Genomic DNA, 19586 nt, shown 5'->3' with positions numbered 1-19586 from the left:
TTTATAGAGGTTTTCTCCTCGCGGCCCTGGTACAACAGGACCCCCGGCCCGCCGTAGCGGGTTACGTCGACCGTTTGGCCACCCCTGACCTAGATGACCTTATCCATGGGTGATCAAAGGATAGAGTATCGCCTATGATCACTGGGTGATCAAAGGATAACAACGTGTCGCGTATGATTATCCAAGGTGATCTAATCCAGTTGATCAGTTTTTTTTAAGATTATTAATAATACAAATTATGTTGCACAAATTACTAATAATCCCGTTTAGCCCCTCATACTAAGCTAAATATGCTTGTGTCTCGAGTGGGCTCACCTCAATAGTCGAGTGGCGGCGGGATTCGAACCTGCGTTCCCCGGATCACGACTCGGCCAGTCGGACCCCTTCACCGTTAGGCCATCGTGCCTTTTTTTAAACTGGAAACGAACGAACGAACGGTCAAGCAACCACTTAGGTTTTCTCGAGATAAGCTCGTGTCACCCCACTGCAGCTCTGTATACCTATTTACCTTTAAATAACATGTTGAGAAGTATTTTTCGAGGTAGATAGGTCAGAATAAGATTTCAATGCTACACTATCGTGAAAGATAACCTATAGTTTATCAATACCTGTGGTTATCTATTTAATATAGCCATCCAAGTGATTATTTGCTTTCCTCGGGCTCTATTTATTGAAGATATTTTCTGTGATTTTGATTATGATCAATCGTTTCATCCACGAAGACGCGCGCCTCCATTCTTCCGCTAATGTTTGAGTGTTATCGGTACACGCTAAATCATCCATGAGTGCACACGCACAGTACAATAATGCCTTGCTCGGATCAAACTCCCCGCACCCCGCGCGACCGAGACCAAACATTGCTGGGGCGCGTACGAGTGGATGACGCGATCTATACTGATCGTCCTATAAACGCCGTAGGCCGTGCCACAATGCTTACTATAGAAAGTACTGTTGTGGTCTCCTTCAGACGTTGACATCGGCATATGGCGTTGATAGAAACGTTTGATGCTGGACGTTTCGTACGTCGCGTATAGCGTTTAATAGTAGACCATATCCGTAGACCGTGATGAAGGATCCAAGGAATCCACACGATATTAAATTTAAAAACACCCTAGCCTAACTCCTGACTGTCCCCGCGGTCTGAGAATAAGCAAAGTATTTCCTGACTCACTTTCCCGCTCACTTACTTAAGCTTCAGCCAAACCAAAGCGAATCAATGACAGGACGCGGGTCCTGTCATTTCGCACGTCCTGTCATTGGCCTATGCACGCGCAGTGATCGCTCACGCCGACGCGATCTGCACGCGTTGGTTTGGCTGAAGCTTAAGTAACTTATATTATTACAAGTAATGTATGTATTAATAAATAAATGTATGTTGTTCCAGCCGCCAACAACCCTTACGGGAACCTGTTGAAGACCATCGACATCAACGGGAAAACTTTCAAATACTTCGACCTATCGTCCTTCGGGACCAAATATGGTAAGTACCTAAATTTTAAATAAACAACTTGAAATAATCGAACTGCCTAAGGCGGGACTCGAACCCACGACCTCGTAATAAACATCCATCCATCCTTACAAACCGACAACTATAATATCTCTAAAATATAACTCAAAGGTGACTGACTGACTGACATAGTGATTTATCAACGTCCTATCAACGTCCAGTGCACTCTACCGATCGGGCTGAAAGGCATGCAGTTAGATGTTATTACGTAAGCATCCCCTAAGAAAGGATTTTACGAAACTCCACCCCTAAGGTGGTAAAACGGGATCCACGCGTACGAAGTCGCGGGCACAGCTAGTAGTAGTATAAATAGATTTGAACTGCGACACGCACGAAGGAACCTCTTAATTTAATATCAATTGTCATTCATTTATGACTCTAGTCATTGGAATGCGCTGTATAAAATACACTCGGATTCAAAAAAATCGCACCTCCCGCGACAATAACTTTAAAGAGTTTCTTCTAACACAATCATGGTGCCCCACCACTTAAGCGTAAGGCTGGTTTTAGTGTCACGCGGACTGTCAGTGCGGATCGCTCCGCACAGCCGATTTGTATGAACTGCTAGGGAGCGGAGCGGTTCCTCCGGACCGCATTACTCTAAAACGCTCCCAGAAGTTCATACAGATCGGCCGTGCGGAGCGGGTCCGCACCAGACGGTCCGCGTGACACTAAAACCAGCCTAACTGCATGTCGCTTTAAGAACAAACAAATTAAGCCTATATAGATATAGATAGATGGGCACCATCACTGGTAACGTTACTATCACTAGATTAGTAAGACACGGGTCTTAAACGGCTTGACGTTTCGGCTGCGATGCTGCAGCCGTGGTCACAAGCAGACTGTAATAGAACGCGAAAGTTTAAAATCTTATATTATACTATCACTAGATCCTTCTAAAGACACATTTTTGGGGTAAAAACCTTTCCTTTAATGAAATGAAGTTTAGAACTAGGCTTTTAAATGGTGCCAATATTGGTGGGAAATGGGGATGCATACGTTTGAAAGTACTTGTCGCGGGAGGTGCGATTTATTTGACGCCGTGTGTAGCTTGTAAGAATTGCCTCAAGCAAATGATGTTTTGACCGCCTCTGTGGTCTAGTGGTAAGACCACCTGCTTCAGACGCAGAGGTCCCGGGTTCGATTCCAAGTGGGGGCAGATTTTTCTGTTCGGTTTGGTTGGTGGTAGGGCTTGTTCTAAGTCCGATTGGCTAGCTACCACCATCTTACCTAAGTCTGTTGCCATAACAACAATGTTAACTAACAGCATTGTTGTGTTCCGGCAGTTAGAGGTAAGATATCCAGTTCCTCCGTGGTTGAGGATTCCGGGTGAAGCTCGCTTCCACCTTCGGCCTGATCATCACTTACCATCAGACGAGATACAGGCCAAGAGCTTCCTCGTTGTGGATAAAAAAAAATGTCTCTCCTAAAATTGAGGGTTCACTTCACCATAATGATCCAGCGACTGATGGCCAATTGGCTGATTTCTCATACAAATTAGAAGCCAAACTATTGGCCGATAAGTCTGTAGTTTGCGGGGATTCTAAATGACCTAATAATGATGATGATGTATTTAATTGTATAGGTATCATCACATGATCTTGACGTTATCTTTGATTTGAAGCAATAAACTCAGCTCGTCAGAGATAAGAAAACACCAACGCGTCTGTTCTCATTTCATTCTATGACAAATATGTATTATGCAGTAGATAAAGTGAATTCATATTAATTTACATTTATAATCACTTGTCGACGACGAAACGACTCTTACGACTATCTAGCACAGTGGTTCTTCTACCTTTAAGTCATGAGGGACCATTTTACCACATTTCTGTCTTGTCAGGGCCCACCTCATAATCATAATCGGTCAAAAGTAAGCCAGTTTGACTGCAAAAATCAGTTAAAAGTGGTTTTGACCAAGGCGTGCAAGTGCACTTCGTGGACCACTTGGAAAGCCTCCAGGGACCACCAGTGGTCCGCGGACCACCGGTTAAGAACCACTGATCTAGCATCTAGACTAGTACTACTAAGTTCTACAGCAGACAATGGCAAAATTCATAACATAAAAAAGCTACCGCAACAAAAGGGCGGATGATCTTGAAACCTTCTCTTGAAAGATCTTGAAATCTTTTATGACGCCCCTACCATGTGGATTTAAAGAACCACCACTAGAAAACCTGCTTCCAAAATTTCATGTCTTAGATTCCTACGGCAGCTAAAATAAGAGTTGATGATATTGAAAAGGCTGAACCGATTTTTTTAAACATGTCTAAAGAAAATAGCTAGAACATTTTTATGAAATATATCCAACAAAAATCGCTAGCAAACCATTGAAGTAATATTGCTATTAAATACACGGTGTTACTTTGCATTCTTGCAATACTTACAGAGGTAACTTAACATATAAAAAATTACCGCATAGTTAACATACTCGTATAAAAATATAGCATTCAAATCGATTCACTGGTTTAAGAGTTACGGTGCCATAGGTAGAGACTACCCTTCTTTTTGCATCGGGGGTCCACTATGGTAGATACTTTAATAGCGTTATTGATAAAAATAACCTACAGTTATTTCCTTTTTCGTTGGCGGTGGCACAAATGCCTTACTCTTATTTTTCTTTTTCCAGAACGTCTGCCATTCAGCGTCCGAGTGCTGCTAGAATCCTGTGTGAGGAACTGCGACAACTTCCAAGTTCTCCAGAAGGATGTGCAGAACGTTCTGGAATGGGAGCAGAATCAAGCCGTGGAAGGGGGAGTGGAAATCGCCTTCAAACCTGCCAGAGTCATTCTACAGGTGAGCAAAGTTATTTATTTTCGCTCGTTCGTTCGTTTCAGCCGAAAGACGTCCACTGCTGGACAAAGGCCTCCCCCAAGGTTTTCCACAAAGACCGGTCCTACGCCGCTTGCATCCAGGCACCTCCCGTGACCTTCACCAGATCGTCGGTTCACCTAGTGGGAGGCCTGCCCACACTACATCTTCCGGCTCGTGGTCGCTACTCGAGAACTTTTCTGCCCCAGCGGACATCAGCTCTACGAGCTATGCGCCCCGCCCACTGCCATTGTAAGTATATTTTAAAGACTGTAAACCCTTGAAAAAGAAGCTGACAATAGTGACTGAGTTTCTTGTGCTGCTTCTTCTCAGCACTGGCCTATTTATTGTCCCGAAGCAGTGGTAGGGTTAATACTGAGACGTGTGAGTGCTTTTTAAAGCCTACATGCAAAAATAAAATGAGTTTTATGAGTTTTTATGAGTCATTATCCGGCTTGAAGGACCAAGAAGGGTTTAGGAATGGAGGTCTCGTACTGGTAATTCATCATCATCATTTCAGCCATAGGACGTCCACTGCTGAACATAGGCCTCCCCCAATGATTTTTACTGGTTGGGTTATTGGCGGTCAAGCTGTAGATTCTGGCTACACAGGAGTTGCAGCGGTGGGAAAGAGTGGTGGGAATAGTCCCGTTGATGTCAAAAGTGGGTATTTTAGTACAATTTATAGAGAATTTCTGTTTTGACAGCTCAGAAACAGTACCTACATTAATCACCTGGATTGAATATCCAATTTATCGTATCACTATACATAGAAAACAATGGAAAAACTATACTTATTAAAAAACAAATTAATTATTCATACATGACCTTGCAGTCTATGTAGTGACGACATTACTTTCCGTTTAGTTCAGTGGGTGTGTCTATTTTATACTTACACACTGTTTTTTCATTGTTTTTTCGTAAACCGAAAACGAACTAAAGTCGATGACATAGCCCGACGGATTAGCAAGCTGAAGTGGCAACGGGCGGGGCTCATAGCACGCAGAACTGACGGCCGATGGGGCAGCAAAGTTCTGGAAAGCGCAACGTAGGACGTCCACCCACAAGGTGGACCGACGACCTCATAAAGGTAGCAGGAAGGCGCTGGATGCAGGCCGCCCCCAACCGGCTATTGTGGAAATAATTAAGGGAGGCCTATGTTCAGCAGTGGACGTCCTGTGGCTGAAATGATGACGTATTGTTTTTTTGATACTTAGAAAAGACTTAATTTCATGTTCATCGTGTAAAATATGGTCTCTTTTCTAAATTCTTTATGAGGTCGTCGGTCCACTTTGTGGTTTGGTGGATGTCTTACGTTTTCCAGTACATGGTCTCTACTCCAGAACCTTGCTGCCCCATCGGCCGTCAGTTCTGCGTACTATGTGCCCTGCCCCTTCAGCTTGCTAATCCGATCGCTATGTCCGCGACTTTAGTTCGTTTACGAATCTCCTCATTTCTGATTCGATCTCGTAAAGAAACACCGAGCATAGCCCTTTCTTCTCTCTTCTGTTTTTGAGTTTATTACAAAAATACTAATCTTTGCTTTTTATAATTAGTATGATTGGTGCCAACTACTAAAATCTCGTGGAATATATACGTATACACCACGTATCCGCTTACATGTTACGTTTCTCAATGAATTACCATACAATTTGGATGTTTTTCTTAAAACACGTTTGTATTTCCCAAGGCTGGTGTGAAAACGTGTAAAATATTGTCCCAAGAATGGATATTACGAGGCTATGACCAATATTTTATTTGGTACACTCAGCGTCAAATACCTCGTGACACCCAAAGTGGCCAAGAAGTTGACAACACAATATTATTCTAAGGGCTGTTTTTTCAATCGTTAGATATCTTTTATCGGAAGAATAAACTTGTCATTTTGACATATTTCCCATATTAAAACTGTCAATGTGCCTAACTTATTCTTCAGTTAAAAGTTATCAGACGATTGAAAAATCAGCCCTAATTGTAACAAAGACGTGTTTACTATTTGGCTACTTTGGATGTCACGAACTATTTGACGCTGACTGTATTTGGAGGCCTTTCAATAGTAGAAAAGTTGATGAAAGAATTACTTTCATAAAATGGCCTCAAGATGTATGCAAATCAAATTTTGGGCTTCGCAAAATTCCCTCCATAATACAGTACCAGTATGAACTACCTAGTTTGGACCAGTATGGATAAGTAGGGTGGAATAATATTGTTTTTTTGGGATATTAGTCCCGTAAACCCCTCCAAATATATGCTTGTGTTATGAGTAGTATTGAGTACCTAGGTTCACCATATCAGTCCAATAGACGATGGGATTAGAACTATCCTCGAATTGGCTATCCGACACTGACACCATTGAGTTACTATCACCCTAAATATAGACTTAGTATTGATATCGTTCGCCTACAGTGGGGACTAACTACTTTATTCTTAGTAAGATTAACTGGAGGAGAAGCCAAATGGCATTAAGTTCGCCTTAGGTACTGATCAAAAATCTAAATCAAAATTATCTTTATTTGTGTAGGTAGACTAATTAAATTAGTACTTACAAACCGTCATTAATGCTTTTAGGAAGCCTATTTACATGTCTCATTCTTTTTTTGCCCTACCAACGAGACAAACATTTGGCAAATGTTTTATGTGCATAAGTTTTAAAAAATAAATAACCTAAATAAAGGTAGCAGGAAGGCGCTGGATGCAGGCCGCTACCAACTGGTCAACATGGAAATCATTGAGAGAGGCCTATGTTCAGCAGTGGACGTCCTGTGGCAGAAATTATGATGATGATGATGACAACCCCATGATGCTGACGATGGATATTCTTCCCCAGGACCTCACAGGCGTCCCAGCGGTGGTAGACTTCGCAGCCATGCGTGACGCTGTCAAACAGCTGGGCGGTGACCCTCAGAAGATAAACCCCATCTGCCCAGCTGACCTGGTGATTGACCACTCGGTGCAAGTCGACTTCTCTAGATCGTAAGTCATCAGTCTACTGATATTTATAGTTAGTTTTCACATTTATTAATTTTCTTTCATTATCCGGCTCGAAGGACCATTCATTTATTTAATATTTGGGAAACACAGTTACTTCTTCTTCTTCCTCGGTCCCTCACTGATGAGGATCGCGACCACAGATAGTGTTCCTCCACAGACTGCGGTCATAATTAATAATTAACTGTTGGTGAACCAAATAAACAAAATAAAATAAAAAAATAAGCTGTGTGGACCGCACGATGCAAACTCCCGCCCACCGTCTTCCTCACCGCGTCCGACCATCTCGTCGGTGCCCAAGGCATTGTCTGGAGAAACAAATTATCTTGGGACAAATGGAAGGCAGACGTGCTCGGGGCAGGGCACCGATGAGATGGTCGGACGCGGTGAGGAAAACACAGTTACAACTTAATTTAAATTAAGTAGGTGCAATAACTCACAAACTAATCAAGTTTCCACAATTAAATAATATGTTGGGCTAACCATGAACTACATTTTGGTCTTTCTTTTGTGGTGCCTAGAGTGCGATTAGATTTTTTGACCCATTACTTTTCTGAATTCTCAGAATAGTGTCAGTTTCTTGCGCTGCTTCCTCTCAGCACTGGTCCATTTATTGTCCCGAAGCAGTGGTAGGGTTAATACTGGGACGTGTAAAAATGATTTTTAAAAGTCTACGTATTTGTAAAAAAATCGTAACAAAAAATCGTTAGTGTTGTATGTTTGCAAGTGCAAGAATTCAATGATTCTGTACTGTCAAAACTTTATTAATTTCAGACCTGACGCTTTGAACAAAAATCAAGAGCTAGAGTTTGAGAGAAACAAGGAAAGGTTCCAGTTCTTGAAGGTAATTTTAAGCCATATACCTATTTTGTAATGCAGATTTTTCGAGAAACGCAAAAATATTAGAAAGAAAGAAACATTTATTGCCGTGGACATCACAAAAGACAAAAGATGTAAATAAAAAAAAGCAAATAAGACAGAGGAGGCAATAAACATACAATGGAAGAGAAAGTAAACTGAGCAGTGCCACCCTGTCGCACAGCGATGTCCATCGCAATGGGACCCCACTCAGCATATGCCGTGGCCCCCGGTGAGGGAAGCCACGACGCTGGTTTTCAGTGTGCCCCATGCCGAGTGGGAGTCACGGACACTAACCTATACTGCATAAAATATACATACATAAATAATAATAATTAATAAAATAATGTTACTGTTTTCAGTGGGGTGCCCAAGCCTTCGATAACATGTTGATAGTGCCTCCAGGATCTGGTATCGTCCATCAGGTAACGTTTACTATAGTCTGGTCTGCGAGCACGTAGAATTATGTCCAATGACCCCAAGCTACCCATCCTTATCGCTCGCGCGTAATTATGTTGCGGTCGCGCTCGCACACTCACTGCGGGCGCCCGTCGCACAGTCGCGACAGCAATATAACTACGCGCGAGCAATAAGGATGGGTAGCTTGGGGTCATTGGACAAAATTCTACGTGCTCGCAGACCGGGCTTTAGTCCGATTTTAATAGGTTAGGTAGGTACTTGTTTTTGCAGAATGTCCCAGAGGAAGAATACAGTGAATTTTTATTTTTGATGTAGTTAAATGATCTGAATCGTCAAGTGGCAAAAATCAGAATTAAAAATCCAGTATTGATAGATTGTTAAAACCTGGTCCGTGAGCACGTAGAATTTTGTCCAATGACCCCAAGCTAGACGTGCGCGCCGCCGCGGCGCGCCGCCGCCATGAGGAGTCAGCGCGCCGCCGCCGCCGCCGGTAGTTTAAAATTCGCGCCGAGACAAAATCAAAATCAAAAATATTTATTCAGTTTAGACCACAAGTGGCACTTATGAACGTCAAATATAAAAAAGAGGTAGCCCTTATGGGGCACTTTACATGTCTCCTTATCTTTTGGGCCCTACCAGCGCTTCGAGACAAACATATGGCAAGTGCTGAGAAGAAACGCCGGAACAAACTTAGTCACCACTTATTGCCAGGAATTATCTAACGAATAGCCAAATTTAAGTACATCAAATATGCGCAAACTGAACTGACCACGCATCCTTGTCATCAATATAGTCTCGAACCTTGTAGTACCCTTTGGACATAAGGGTATTTTTTATACATATGTATCTTAAATTTGTTTATCGGCAATTCGACAAGGTTGTGTGGTATTTTGTTAAATATGGTAATCCCCAAGAATGAATTACCTATTTTATGCAACCTAAATGATGAACAGCAAGTTTAAAACTCTTTGGAGACTGTTTCTCAAGTAATAGAGGAAGATGAAAACGATCCAATCTCTGAAGACAGTGAAGACGTGGTAGAGAGACAGAAGCTCGTGCCTTATTTGAAAATTTGGCAAACATGCCTACAGTTAAAACTTCTACTCCAACGAGATGGCACAGTGTCTTAGAAATGCTCGAAAGTATGGCGCACTTGATTTTAGCAATTCTGCGAGCTATGTCGGTTACTTTGGTTCTCCTGCGGATCTCCTCATTTCTGATTCGATCACGCAGGAAAACTACGAGTATAGCCCGCTCCATCGCCCTTTGGGTGACCTTGAGCCTTCTTATGAGGCCCATAGTAAGCGACCATGTCTCAGATCCGTATACCATCACTGGCAACACACACTGGTCAAAGTCTTTTGACTTGAGTGGGCGGGGCACATAGCTCGTAGAGACGATGGCCGTTGGGGCAGGAAAGTTCTCGAGTGGCGACCACGGGCTGGAAGACGTAGCGTGGGCAGGCCTCCTACTAGGTGGACCGACGATCTAGTAAAGGTCGCAGGAAGAGCCTGGATGCGGGCAACGCAGGACCGTTCATTATGGAAAACCTTGGGGGAGGCCTTTGTCCAGCAGTGGCCGTCATTTGGCTGAAACGATGGCACACTGTTGTAATATCATCATCATTTCAGCCACAGGACGTCCACTGCTGAACATAGGCCTCCCCCAATGACTTCCACATCGCACGGTTGGTAGCGGCCTGCATCCAGCGCCTTCCTGCTACCTTTATCAGGTCGTCGTTGCGCTGCGTTTTCCGGTAGGTACGCGGCCTCCATTCCAGAACCTTGCTGCCCCATCGGCCGTCAGTTCTGCGTACTATGTGCCCTGCCCACTGCCACTTCAGCTTGCTAATCCGTCTAAACCCGTTGTAGCTAAAGCTGTTGTAATAGGAACCCGATAAATAGCATCATACGTCGGATAGGGCCAGATGGTATGACAATTTCCTAAGCAGAATGGATTTTGTTAGAGGATTTATGCAATTTTCTGAGCAAGTTTCGGCAAATTGTTGAAATTTTATCAGCATCAAAATCGAGCACAATCAACCTTGCTCTTGTATTTAAAGCCGAAATAAAAGACGTGCTTAATTCGATTGATGATGACAAGTCGCTAATAATAACATCCTTAAAAAGGAAAATGTTGATGAAACTGGACACACGCTTCCCAGCCAGTAAGGCTGTTGTTGCTGCAGCATTATTAGACTGTAGGTTTATGAAGCTTGGAGAAGTTGACCTCTATCTGACTGCTAACGAATTAACTCCAGCTGGTTTTTTGGCAGAATATACCAAAGAATTAATCCCTTACTACGAACATATTCAACCATTATTACACCAGGAGGGTCCCCAGGAAAAAGCGAGTACAACGGGACTATTCCCACCTCTCGTTCCCACCACTGCAACTCCTGTGTAGCCAGGATCTACAGCTTGACCGCCACAAAAACCCAACCAATGAAGGTCAAGAAGCGAGTACAAGTAAAGTTTTAATACTTTCCCAACTCTCGCGCAAATACAGCATGCAACACAGTTCTCATGGTTCCGGCTTCGATGATGCTGTTGACCAGGAAGCTTGGAAATACCTAGCTACTGCTGATCCTGCGGAACTTGAAGACGGAGACATCTTGTCCTACTGGCAAACCAGACAATCTGCCTACCCGCGTTTATCGTCATTCGCTCAGGCTTTGTTATGCATTCCAGCAACCAGCACTCCGAGTGAAAGAGTGTTTTCGGTTGCTAGATTGCTTTTAACAGCCAAAAGGTCCCGGCTCAGTCCATTTAGGGTGAATAAAATAATTTTTGTGCACGACAAATATAAAAGTTGCAAACAAAATATTTCTGTCAAGAAAAGTGGTTGAGTCAACTTTTTAGTTTACTTACTAAAGTTATTTGGTTTAAACGTGGTTTTTCATTACTATACGTCTTAATATACAAAGTTGAAAAATCCCACGCCGCCGGCGTTACGCCGCCGCCGTGGATTTTTTCGTGGCGCGCCGCCGCCCGATTTTTTTCGACCGGCGCGCACGTCTACCCCAAGCTACCCATCCTTATCGCTCGCGCGTAATTATGTTGCTGTCGCGCTCGCACACTCACTGCGGGCGCCCGTCGCACAGTCGCGACAGCAATATAATTACGCGCGAGCGATAAGGATGGGTAGCTTGGGGTCATTGGACAAAATTCTACGTGCTCACGGACCAGGCTTTAGTAAATTCCGAATGATTTGAGGATTCCGAGTGAAGCTCGCTTCTACCTTCGGCCTGATCATCACTTACCATCAGGTGAGATACAGGCCAAGAGCTTCCTCGTTGTGTACTACAAGGTTCGAGACTATATTGACGACAAGGATGCGTGGTCAGTTCAGTCTGCACATATTTGATGTACTTAAATTTGGCTATTCTTACCGTTAGATAATTCCTGGCAATAAGTGGTGACTGAGTTTGTTCCGGCGTTTCTTCTCAGCACTTGCCATATGTTTGTCTCGAAGCGCTGGTAGGGCCCAAAAGATAAGGAAGCATGTAAAGTGCCCCATAAGGGCTACCTTCTCTTTTTTTATTATTTACATTTTGACGTTCATAAGTGCCACTTGTGGTCTAAACTGAATAAATATTTTTGATTTTAGATTTTTTTTTGTTGTGGATGAAAAAGAAACTTCTGAGAAATAAATGTTTTGATTTTTTATTGCAATTTACAGGTGAACTTAGAATACCTGGCTCGCGTGGTGTTCACTGGTGACGTGTTGCACCCGGATTCGGTGGTCGGTACTGACAGTCACACCACCATGATCAATGGGCTTGGAGTGGTGGGCTGGGGAGTGGGCGGTAAGTACTTTATGAAACTGCCATCAATGTAAAACCATAGTCAGAGAAAAAATAAAAAGATGCTCTTGAAATGCGACCCCTTGGTAAATGATTAAACAAAAAGGATTGATTTTACTCTTTTAGGCGCGATTGGTCCAATTCACGATAAGTGAAAAATTTACAAATTCGCGATTAGTCCAATTCGCGATGGGTCCAATTTGCTATTGGTCCAATTCGTAATTGGTCCAAAATGAAAAAAATAAGGAGGTTATTCAACTTTTACTACTATTGCAGAAAAAATTGGACCAATAGCGCCTAAACGGTTTTTACTGTGCAAATGTAAAAAAAAACAATAGGAAGAATATCCAAATTCTTAACTCACATTGTTACTCGTTAGAACACCTGTTTAATTTATCTTTCCAACAGCTTACACATTAAGAGTAGGCGCACACCGTTGATTTTTAGTTGGCCGATAGTTGTGCCCGATTTTAAATTGTACGAAGAATCGGCCAAATCGAATCGGCGTACTGTGCGCACTCCCATACATGCCCATACTGATCAACAGCCCGACTAAACTATCGGCCGACGAAAAATCAACGGTGTGCGCCTACTCTTACTGGTTGAGAACAAACAGTTAAAATCCACTTGTCCCCGCCAGGCATCGAAGCCGAAGCCGTGATGCTGGGCCAGGCCATCAGCATGTTACTGCCCAAAGTGGTCGGATACAAACTCGTGGGCGAACTCAGTCCGCTGGCTACTTCTACTGATCTGGTGCTGACCATCACTAAGGTACTGTGTGAACATGTTTATTATTATATGCATAAAATAAGTTAAACCACGCCTGTTCATCTCCGCGAGTTTACATCGAAAACAAAACACGCACGATGGCCCACCTACAGGATACTATTCGACAAGGCCTCACATACGAGCGAACATTGACTCACGCACGCGTATTCTTGTGTATGAAGGAAGAAAATAAAGAAAATGGTGTACCAAATACTGTGCAGTATTTAACTGCCTAAATAATAATAAAAACACAGAATGTACTTTTTCAAGTTGCCTTAAGACACTGAGAGGTAAATAAGTAGTTAATATCATGATAATTCATGCTAAATCATGTATTTCCTCCGCCATTTTCCGCAGTTTGGCACCTCACGTCACATCATTTTACCGAAGTCAGCCCTATAGCTTCGGCGCAGTGCCGATCACTGACGTTTGTCAACAAAATGGTGCTTGACTCTTGAGACAGGCTAAATTACACCATATTGTTAATGACATTGAGCATACATTTTTTTAAATACCTTCGCGAAGTAAAACTTCTGTACGTAGTACTTATTATTATTCTGTGGTTAAACTAACACTACTTACCCTCTTTATTTCATAATTTTCAATTAATTCTGTGCACATGTTAAGAGTTGCGGTTTAGATTTATCTATGGATTATTATCTGTGCCTAAATATGACTAACTTGTTTTGTGAGCCATAAATAAATAAAATTAAAATACTTGTACTGGTACTGTAGGACTAACTGACTGCAAAACTGCCGACTGACTGTTACGCCGTATTCACAAACGATGCTTGCTTAAGTGAAGCAGCAAATCGAACGCACAGCGTTGAACGCTCTGTGATTTGTTCATGTGTCACCCTGTGCGCACTGTGAGACCTCATAGTAATGTTTGTGAATACGAGCGTTAAACTGAAGTATCACGAATGAAAAATTAATCCTTAATTCCAGCATCTTCGTATCAGAACTCAGCATAGCCGACCGAGCCACCGTGGCTAACATTTGTGTCCCAAATTCGGGGACAACTGGTAGGGACAACTGTAGAAACAACTGACTGTAGGGACAACTGTAGAAACAACGGACTGTAGAAACAACTGACTGTAGAAAAATATTTCCTTAGAAACAATTGACTGTGGAAACAACTGACTGTAGAAACAATTGACTGTAAAAACAACTGACTGTAGAAACAATTGACTGTAGAAACAACTGACTGTAAAAACAAATTACTGTAGAAACAATTGACTGTAAAAACAACTGACTGTAGAAACAAATGACTTAAGAAATAATTGACTGTAGAAACAAATGACTGACGGATCCACTGACTGTGACTTATGAAATAGCTTCAGGGGACCTGTTTTATTGTCTTTATTTATAAGCTGTGTATATTTTATCTTCATTCGTTCGCTCATTCATCGTTCACTCGTTCATTTCAGCACCTCCGCTCTCTAGGCGTGGTGGGCAAGTTCGTGGAATTCTTCGGGCCCGGAGTGTCAGCCCTGAGCATCGCTGACAGAGCCACTGTGGCTAACATGTGCCCCGAGTTTGGGGCCAACTGACTGACTGGTGTAGCAATTGATTGATAAATCAACTGACGAAGCAACTGACTGTAGACTCAACTGTAGAAACAACGGACTGTAGAAACAATTTACTGTAGAAACAACTGAATGTAGAAAAATATGTCCTTAAAAACAATTGACTGTGGAAACAACTGACTGTAGAAACAATTGACTGTAGAAACAACTGACTGTAGAAACAAATGACTGTAGAAACAAAGGACTGTAGAAAAAAAAACTTAAGAAACAATTGTCTGTAGAAACAACTGACTGTAGAAACAAATGACGGTAGAAACAACTGACTGTAGCAACAACTGACTGTAGAAACAAATGACTTGAGAAACATTTAAACGTAGAAAAAAACGACTACAAAAAAAATTACTTCAGAAATAATTGACTGTAGAAACAAATGACTGACGGATCCACTGACTGATTGGACCTGTTTTATTATCTTTATTTTTAAGCTGTGTATATCTTATCTTCATTCGTTCGCTCATTCATCGTTCACTCGTTCATTCCAGCACCTCCGCTCTCTCGGCGTGGTGGGCAAGTTCGTGGAATTCTTCGGGCCCGGAGTGTCAGCTCTGAGCATCGCTGACCGAGCCACCGTGGCTAACATGTGCCCCGAGTTTGGGGCCAACTGACTGACTGGTGTAGCAATTGATTGATAAATCAACTGACGAAACAACTGACTGTAGAGACAACTGTAGAAACAACGGACTGTAGAAACAATTTACTGTAGAAACAATTTACTGTAGAAACAACTGACTGTAGAAACAATTGCCTGTAGAAAAAATTGCCTATAGAAACAACTGTCTGTAGAAACAATTGACTGTCGGATCTACTGACTGATTGAACAATAGTGAATCTTTATTTTTAAGCTGTGTATATTTTATCTTCATTCGTTCGCTCATTCATCGTTCACTCGTTCATTCCAGCACCTCCGCTCTCTCGGCGTGGTGGGCAAGTTCGTGGAATTCTTCGGGCCCGGAGTGTCAGCTTTGAGTATCGCTGACAGAGCCACCGTGGCTAACATGTGCCCGGAATTTGGGGCCACTGTGGCTTACTTCCCGGTGGATGACCGGTCGCTGCAGTACTTGGCGCAAACTAGTGAGTTATTCTTTCATTAATACGAGGACTTCCAGCCACAAGGTGGACCGACGATCTCCCACAAGGTGGACCGACGACCTCCCACAAGGTGGACCGACGACCTCCCACAAGGTGGACCGACGACCTGATAAAGGTAGCAGGAAGGCGCTGGATGCAGGCCGCTACCAACCGTGCGATGTGGAAATCATTGGGGGAGGCCTATGTTCAGCAGTGGACGGCCTTTGGCTGAAATGATGATGATGATGATAAAAGGTCATTACAGTATCTAACGCAACCTAGTGAGTTGATGTATTTCATTCATTTTGTTTCATCATTATTATCACGCTGACCGAGCCACCGTGGCTAACATGTGCCCGGAATTTGGGGCCACTGTGGCTTACTTCCCGATAGATGACCGATCATTGCAGTACTTGGCGCAGACTAGTGGGTTAATTTATTTTGTTTTATCACCTTTATTATGTTGATAGAGCCACCGTGGCGAATATGTGTCGGAGTTCGGAACCACTGTAATTAACATATACCTGGATTTTGTGGCCTCTGTTTGGGGCTAACATATGCACGGAGTTTGGGCCCACTGTCGCTGACATGTGTCCCGACTTTGGGGCCGCTGTGGCTAACATTATGTGTCCCGACTTTGGGGCAGCTGTGGCTAACATTATGTGTCCCGACTTTGGGGCCACTGTGGCTAACATATTATTATGTCCAAAGTTTGGAGCCACTGTGGCTAACATATTATTATGTCCAAAGTTTGGAGCCACTGTGGCTAACATAATATGCCCGGAGTTTGGGGCCACTGTAGTTAATGTGTCCGGAGTTTGGGGCCATCGTAGTTATTATGTGTCCGGAGTTTGGGGCCACTGTGGCTCATATGTGTCCGGAGTTTGGGCCCACTGTGGCCAATAAGTATCCGGAGTTTGGGGCCACAGTGGCCTTTGTAATTTGTAACATACATACTTGTGTGTACACATCTTGACACAGCTCGGGACAAAAAGAGGCTGACAAAGGTGACCGAGTTTCTTCCGCCACTTCTCAGCACCAGCCCATATGTTGTCCCGAAGTGGTGGTAGGGCAAGCTATATTTGGGACGTGTATAAGTGCCCTGGATAGGGCCTATGTCCTGAATAAACTATTCCATTTCTGTGCAAATAAATTGGTCCAATATTTTTCCATTTTCAGACCGTGCCAACGAAAAGATTCAAATCATTGAAGCGTACCTGCGTGCTACCAAACAATTCAGAGACTACAATAATGCCGAACAGGACCCTATTTTCTCTGAGGTATAATACCTACTATATTTATGTTTTTATTTATTGAAAAAAAAAGAAGAGAAAAAAAAGGAAAAAATCATTTACATATTTTTGTTCGTTTGCGTCAGTGTCGCATTAGAAATTCACGCACACAAAGAAATCAAAATGTGCTCATTATCCACTGCGGTATCAGTACTCAACGTTCGAATAATCTTTAGTACTACGCAAGCAATGTAAACTGTTTACATTATGACGTCACTGCTGTCATCATTGCTGTCACGAGCAATGTGTTCTGTTTTTGGGCATATTGCTGCGACACCGGCCCCGCCCCCTTATCACATCTCCCTTTAGTTTCTGTGATCTGTGGTTCCTGCAGTGATTTGACGGACCAAAAGTTTTTTTAGGAAACTAGTCTATTGTAACAAAGACGTGTTGCGAACTTTTTGACTACTTTGGGTGTCACTATTTGACGCTGTGTGATCTATTCCACTGTAATAAGGTCCAAATTCGAATCTGAGTTTGTTCCGGCGTTTCTTCTCAGCACTTGCCATTATGTTTGTCTCGAAGCGCTGGTAGGGCCCAAAAGATAAGGAGACATGTAAAGTGCCCCATAAGGGCTACCTTTTCTTTTTTATTATTTACTATATTTTAACGTTCATATGTGCCACTTGTGGTCTAACCTGAATAAATATTTTTGATTTTGAATCAAAGTTCTCAAAGAATAAACAAACAAATTCCAGGTGGTAGAACTAAACTTGGAGACTGTGGTGACATCAGTAAGCGGCCCCAAGAGGCCCCAGGATCGAGTCTCCGTGTCGGTCATGAAGAAGGACTTCCAAGAATGCCTGACTAATAAGGTAAGCGATTTTTCTTTTATTGTTTCACGAAATCCGGCTCGAAGGACCAAAAAATAGGGAATTGAAACTAATAAAACACTTTGATTTTTAATAGTTTGTCGCCCGTTTAGTGTAGTGGTTCGAAACGGACTACTATTCCGGAGGTAGCGGGTTCGATTCTCGCACAGTACAAACATTTGTGTGCATGAACATATTTGTTGGTGTTTTCTATGTATAATATGTATGTATTTACAAAAAAAAAAGTATTTAAGTATGTTTATATCCGTTGTCTGGTACCCATAGTACAAGCTTTGCTTAGTTTGGGACTAGAAGCGCAGTGTAAAATGTCCAAGGATATTTTATTTATTTATTATTTATTTATTTTCACTGAACGACTGAGTATATTCAACAATGTTACCAATATGACAGCGCTGTACTAGTACTAATACCAACATAAGAATAATGTTTGGTTACAAAGACCATGAAACAACAGAAACGCGAGTTGATAACTCATAAAACTCTTTTCTTTGCAAATAGGCCTTTAAAAGCACTTTTACACGTCCCAGTATTAACCCTACCACTGCTTCGGGACAATAAATGGGCCAGTAATATAATCTATAGCCGCGAAAAATTCATCTTCATCAAAAAAAAAAAATAAAAAAAAATAATGAAAATAGCTACATAAAAAAAAACATGCAATCTTTTTTTAAGTCAGTTAAAAATTGCAGCCAAAATCACACAATGTAAATCTGTTACTTCAGTCAAGCTCCTTTTCTTCAAAATACAGCATGAAGTGATGAATATTGTCTATTGGAGCATGCATCAAGACACCCAGTGACAGAATGTCAACATGTCTACTGGGTGACTGAATGCTACTGCAATAAGACATTCTGGCATTGAAAAATCTGAAAATAAATATGTACATAGATAGATATAAATGCTCTAAAACACATAAAACTGTCAAATCCAGACAACTCAGAGAGACTTAGAGTAGGCGCACACCGTTGATTTTTAGTTGGCCGATAGTTGTACCCGATTTTAATTTGTATGAAGAATCGGCCAAATCGAATCGGCGTAGTGTGCGCACTCCCATACATGCCCATACTGATCAACTGCCCGACTAAACTATCGGCCGACGAAAAATCAACGGTGTGCGCCTACTCTTAGATGAATTAGTAATATTTGACACAAAAAACAGAAACCCAACAATAATAAAGAAAGTCGCCCCTTTTGTTTGTGCCAAAAATGCCTTAATTTTTATTAAAGATCACATTTAAAGTCAACGTAAATTGTAAAAGATGTCAGACGTCAGTATTTCGCTGAGATTGGCATCTCTCAGTAGCAGGCTTCACCTATCCAGTGTCAGATGTCAACGTGACCACTGGATAAGTCAATGCTACCACTGAGAGACAGGATTTATTCATTTATTCATCAGTTTAATGCTGAAAAAGTGTGCATGTTTATTAGTTTTTAGTCTAACAGTAGAAATACGTGACAGAATGCTAAATTGTCGTATGTCTATGTGAATGCTGATGAGTCTTCTTGAATTATTATCTTTAAAGACCTGTTAAAAAATAATTATTGAGTTAGAAATATCCATCACACATTACATTACAGGTATCATTAGAAAACAATAAAAGTCATGTTATAGGTCCAGCGCTCGTCGGGAGTCGCGTCGGGAGGGGT

At 42.2% G+C, this 19586-nt stretch overlaps 1 protein-coding gene across 1 annotated transcript in view; it reads left to right on the top strand.

The window, feature by feature from the left end:
• The window catches only part of LOC135085312 (cytoplasmic aconitate hydratase-like), a 75568-nt gene that overhangs the window by 2565 nt on the left and 53417 nt on the right, over positions 1-19586 (top strand). Inside the window, exons 2-11 of the mRNA XM_063980102.1 lie at positions 1385-1480; positions 4137-4303; positions 7146-7291; positions 8081-8150; positions 8527-8589; positions 12266-12392; positions 13030-13160; positions 15646-15817; positions 16994-17094; positions 17805-17921. Of these exons, the coding sequence (XP_063836172.1) occupies positions 1385-1480; positions 4137-4303; positions 7146-7291; positions 8081-8150; positions 8527-8589; positions 12266-12392; positions 13030-13160; positions 15646-15817; positions 16994-17094; positions 17805-17921 (1190 nt within the window). The remainder of the gene's footprint in view (positions 1-1384; positions 1481-4136; positions 4304-7145; positions 7292-8080; positions 8151-8526; positions 8590-12265; positions 12393-13029; positions 13161-15645; positions 15818-16993; positions 17095-17804; positions 17922-19586) is intronic.

This window comes from Ostrinia nubilalis, chromosome 28, assembly GCF_963855985.1.
Source record: "Ostrinia nubilalis chromosome 28, ilOstNubi1.1, whole genome shotgun sequence".
In the NCBI taxonomy this organism is placed as follows: domain Eukaryota; kingdom Metazoa; phylum Arthropoda; class Insecta; order Lepidoptera; family Crambidae; genus Ostrinia; species Ostrinia nubilalis.
This window is presented reverse-complemented; position numbering and strand designations above follow the sequence as displayed.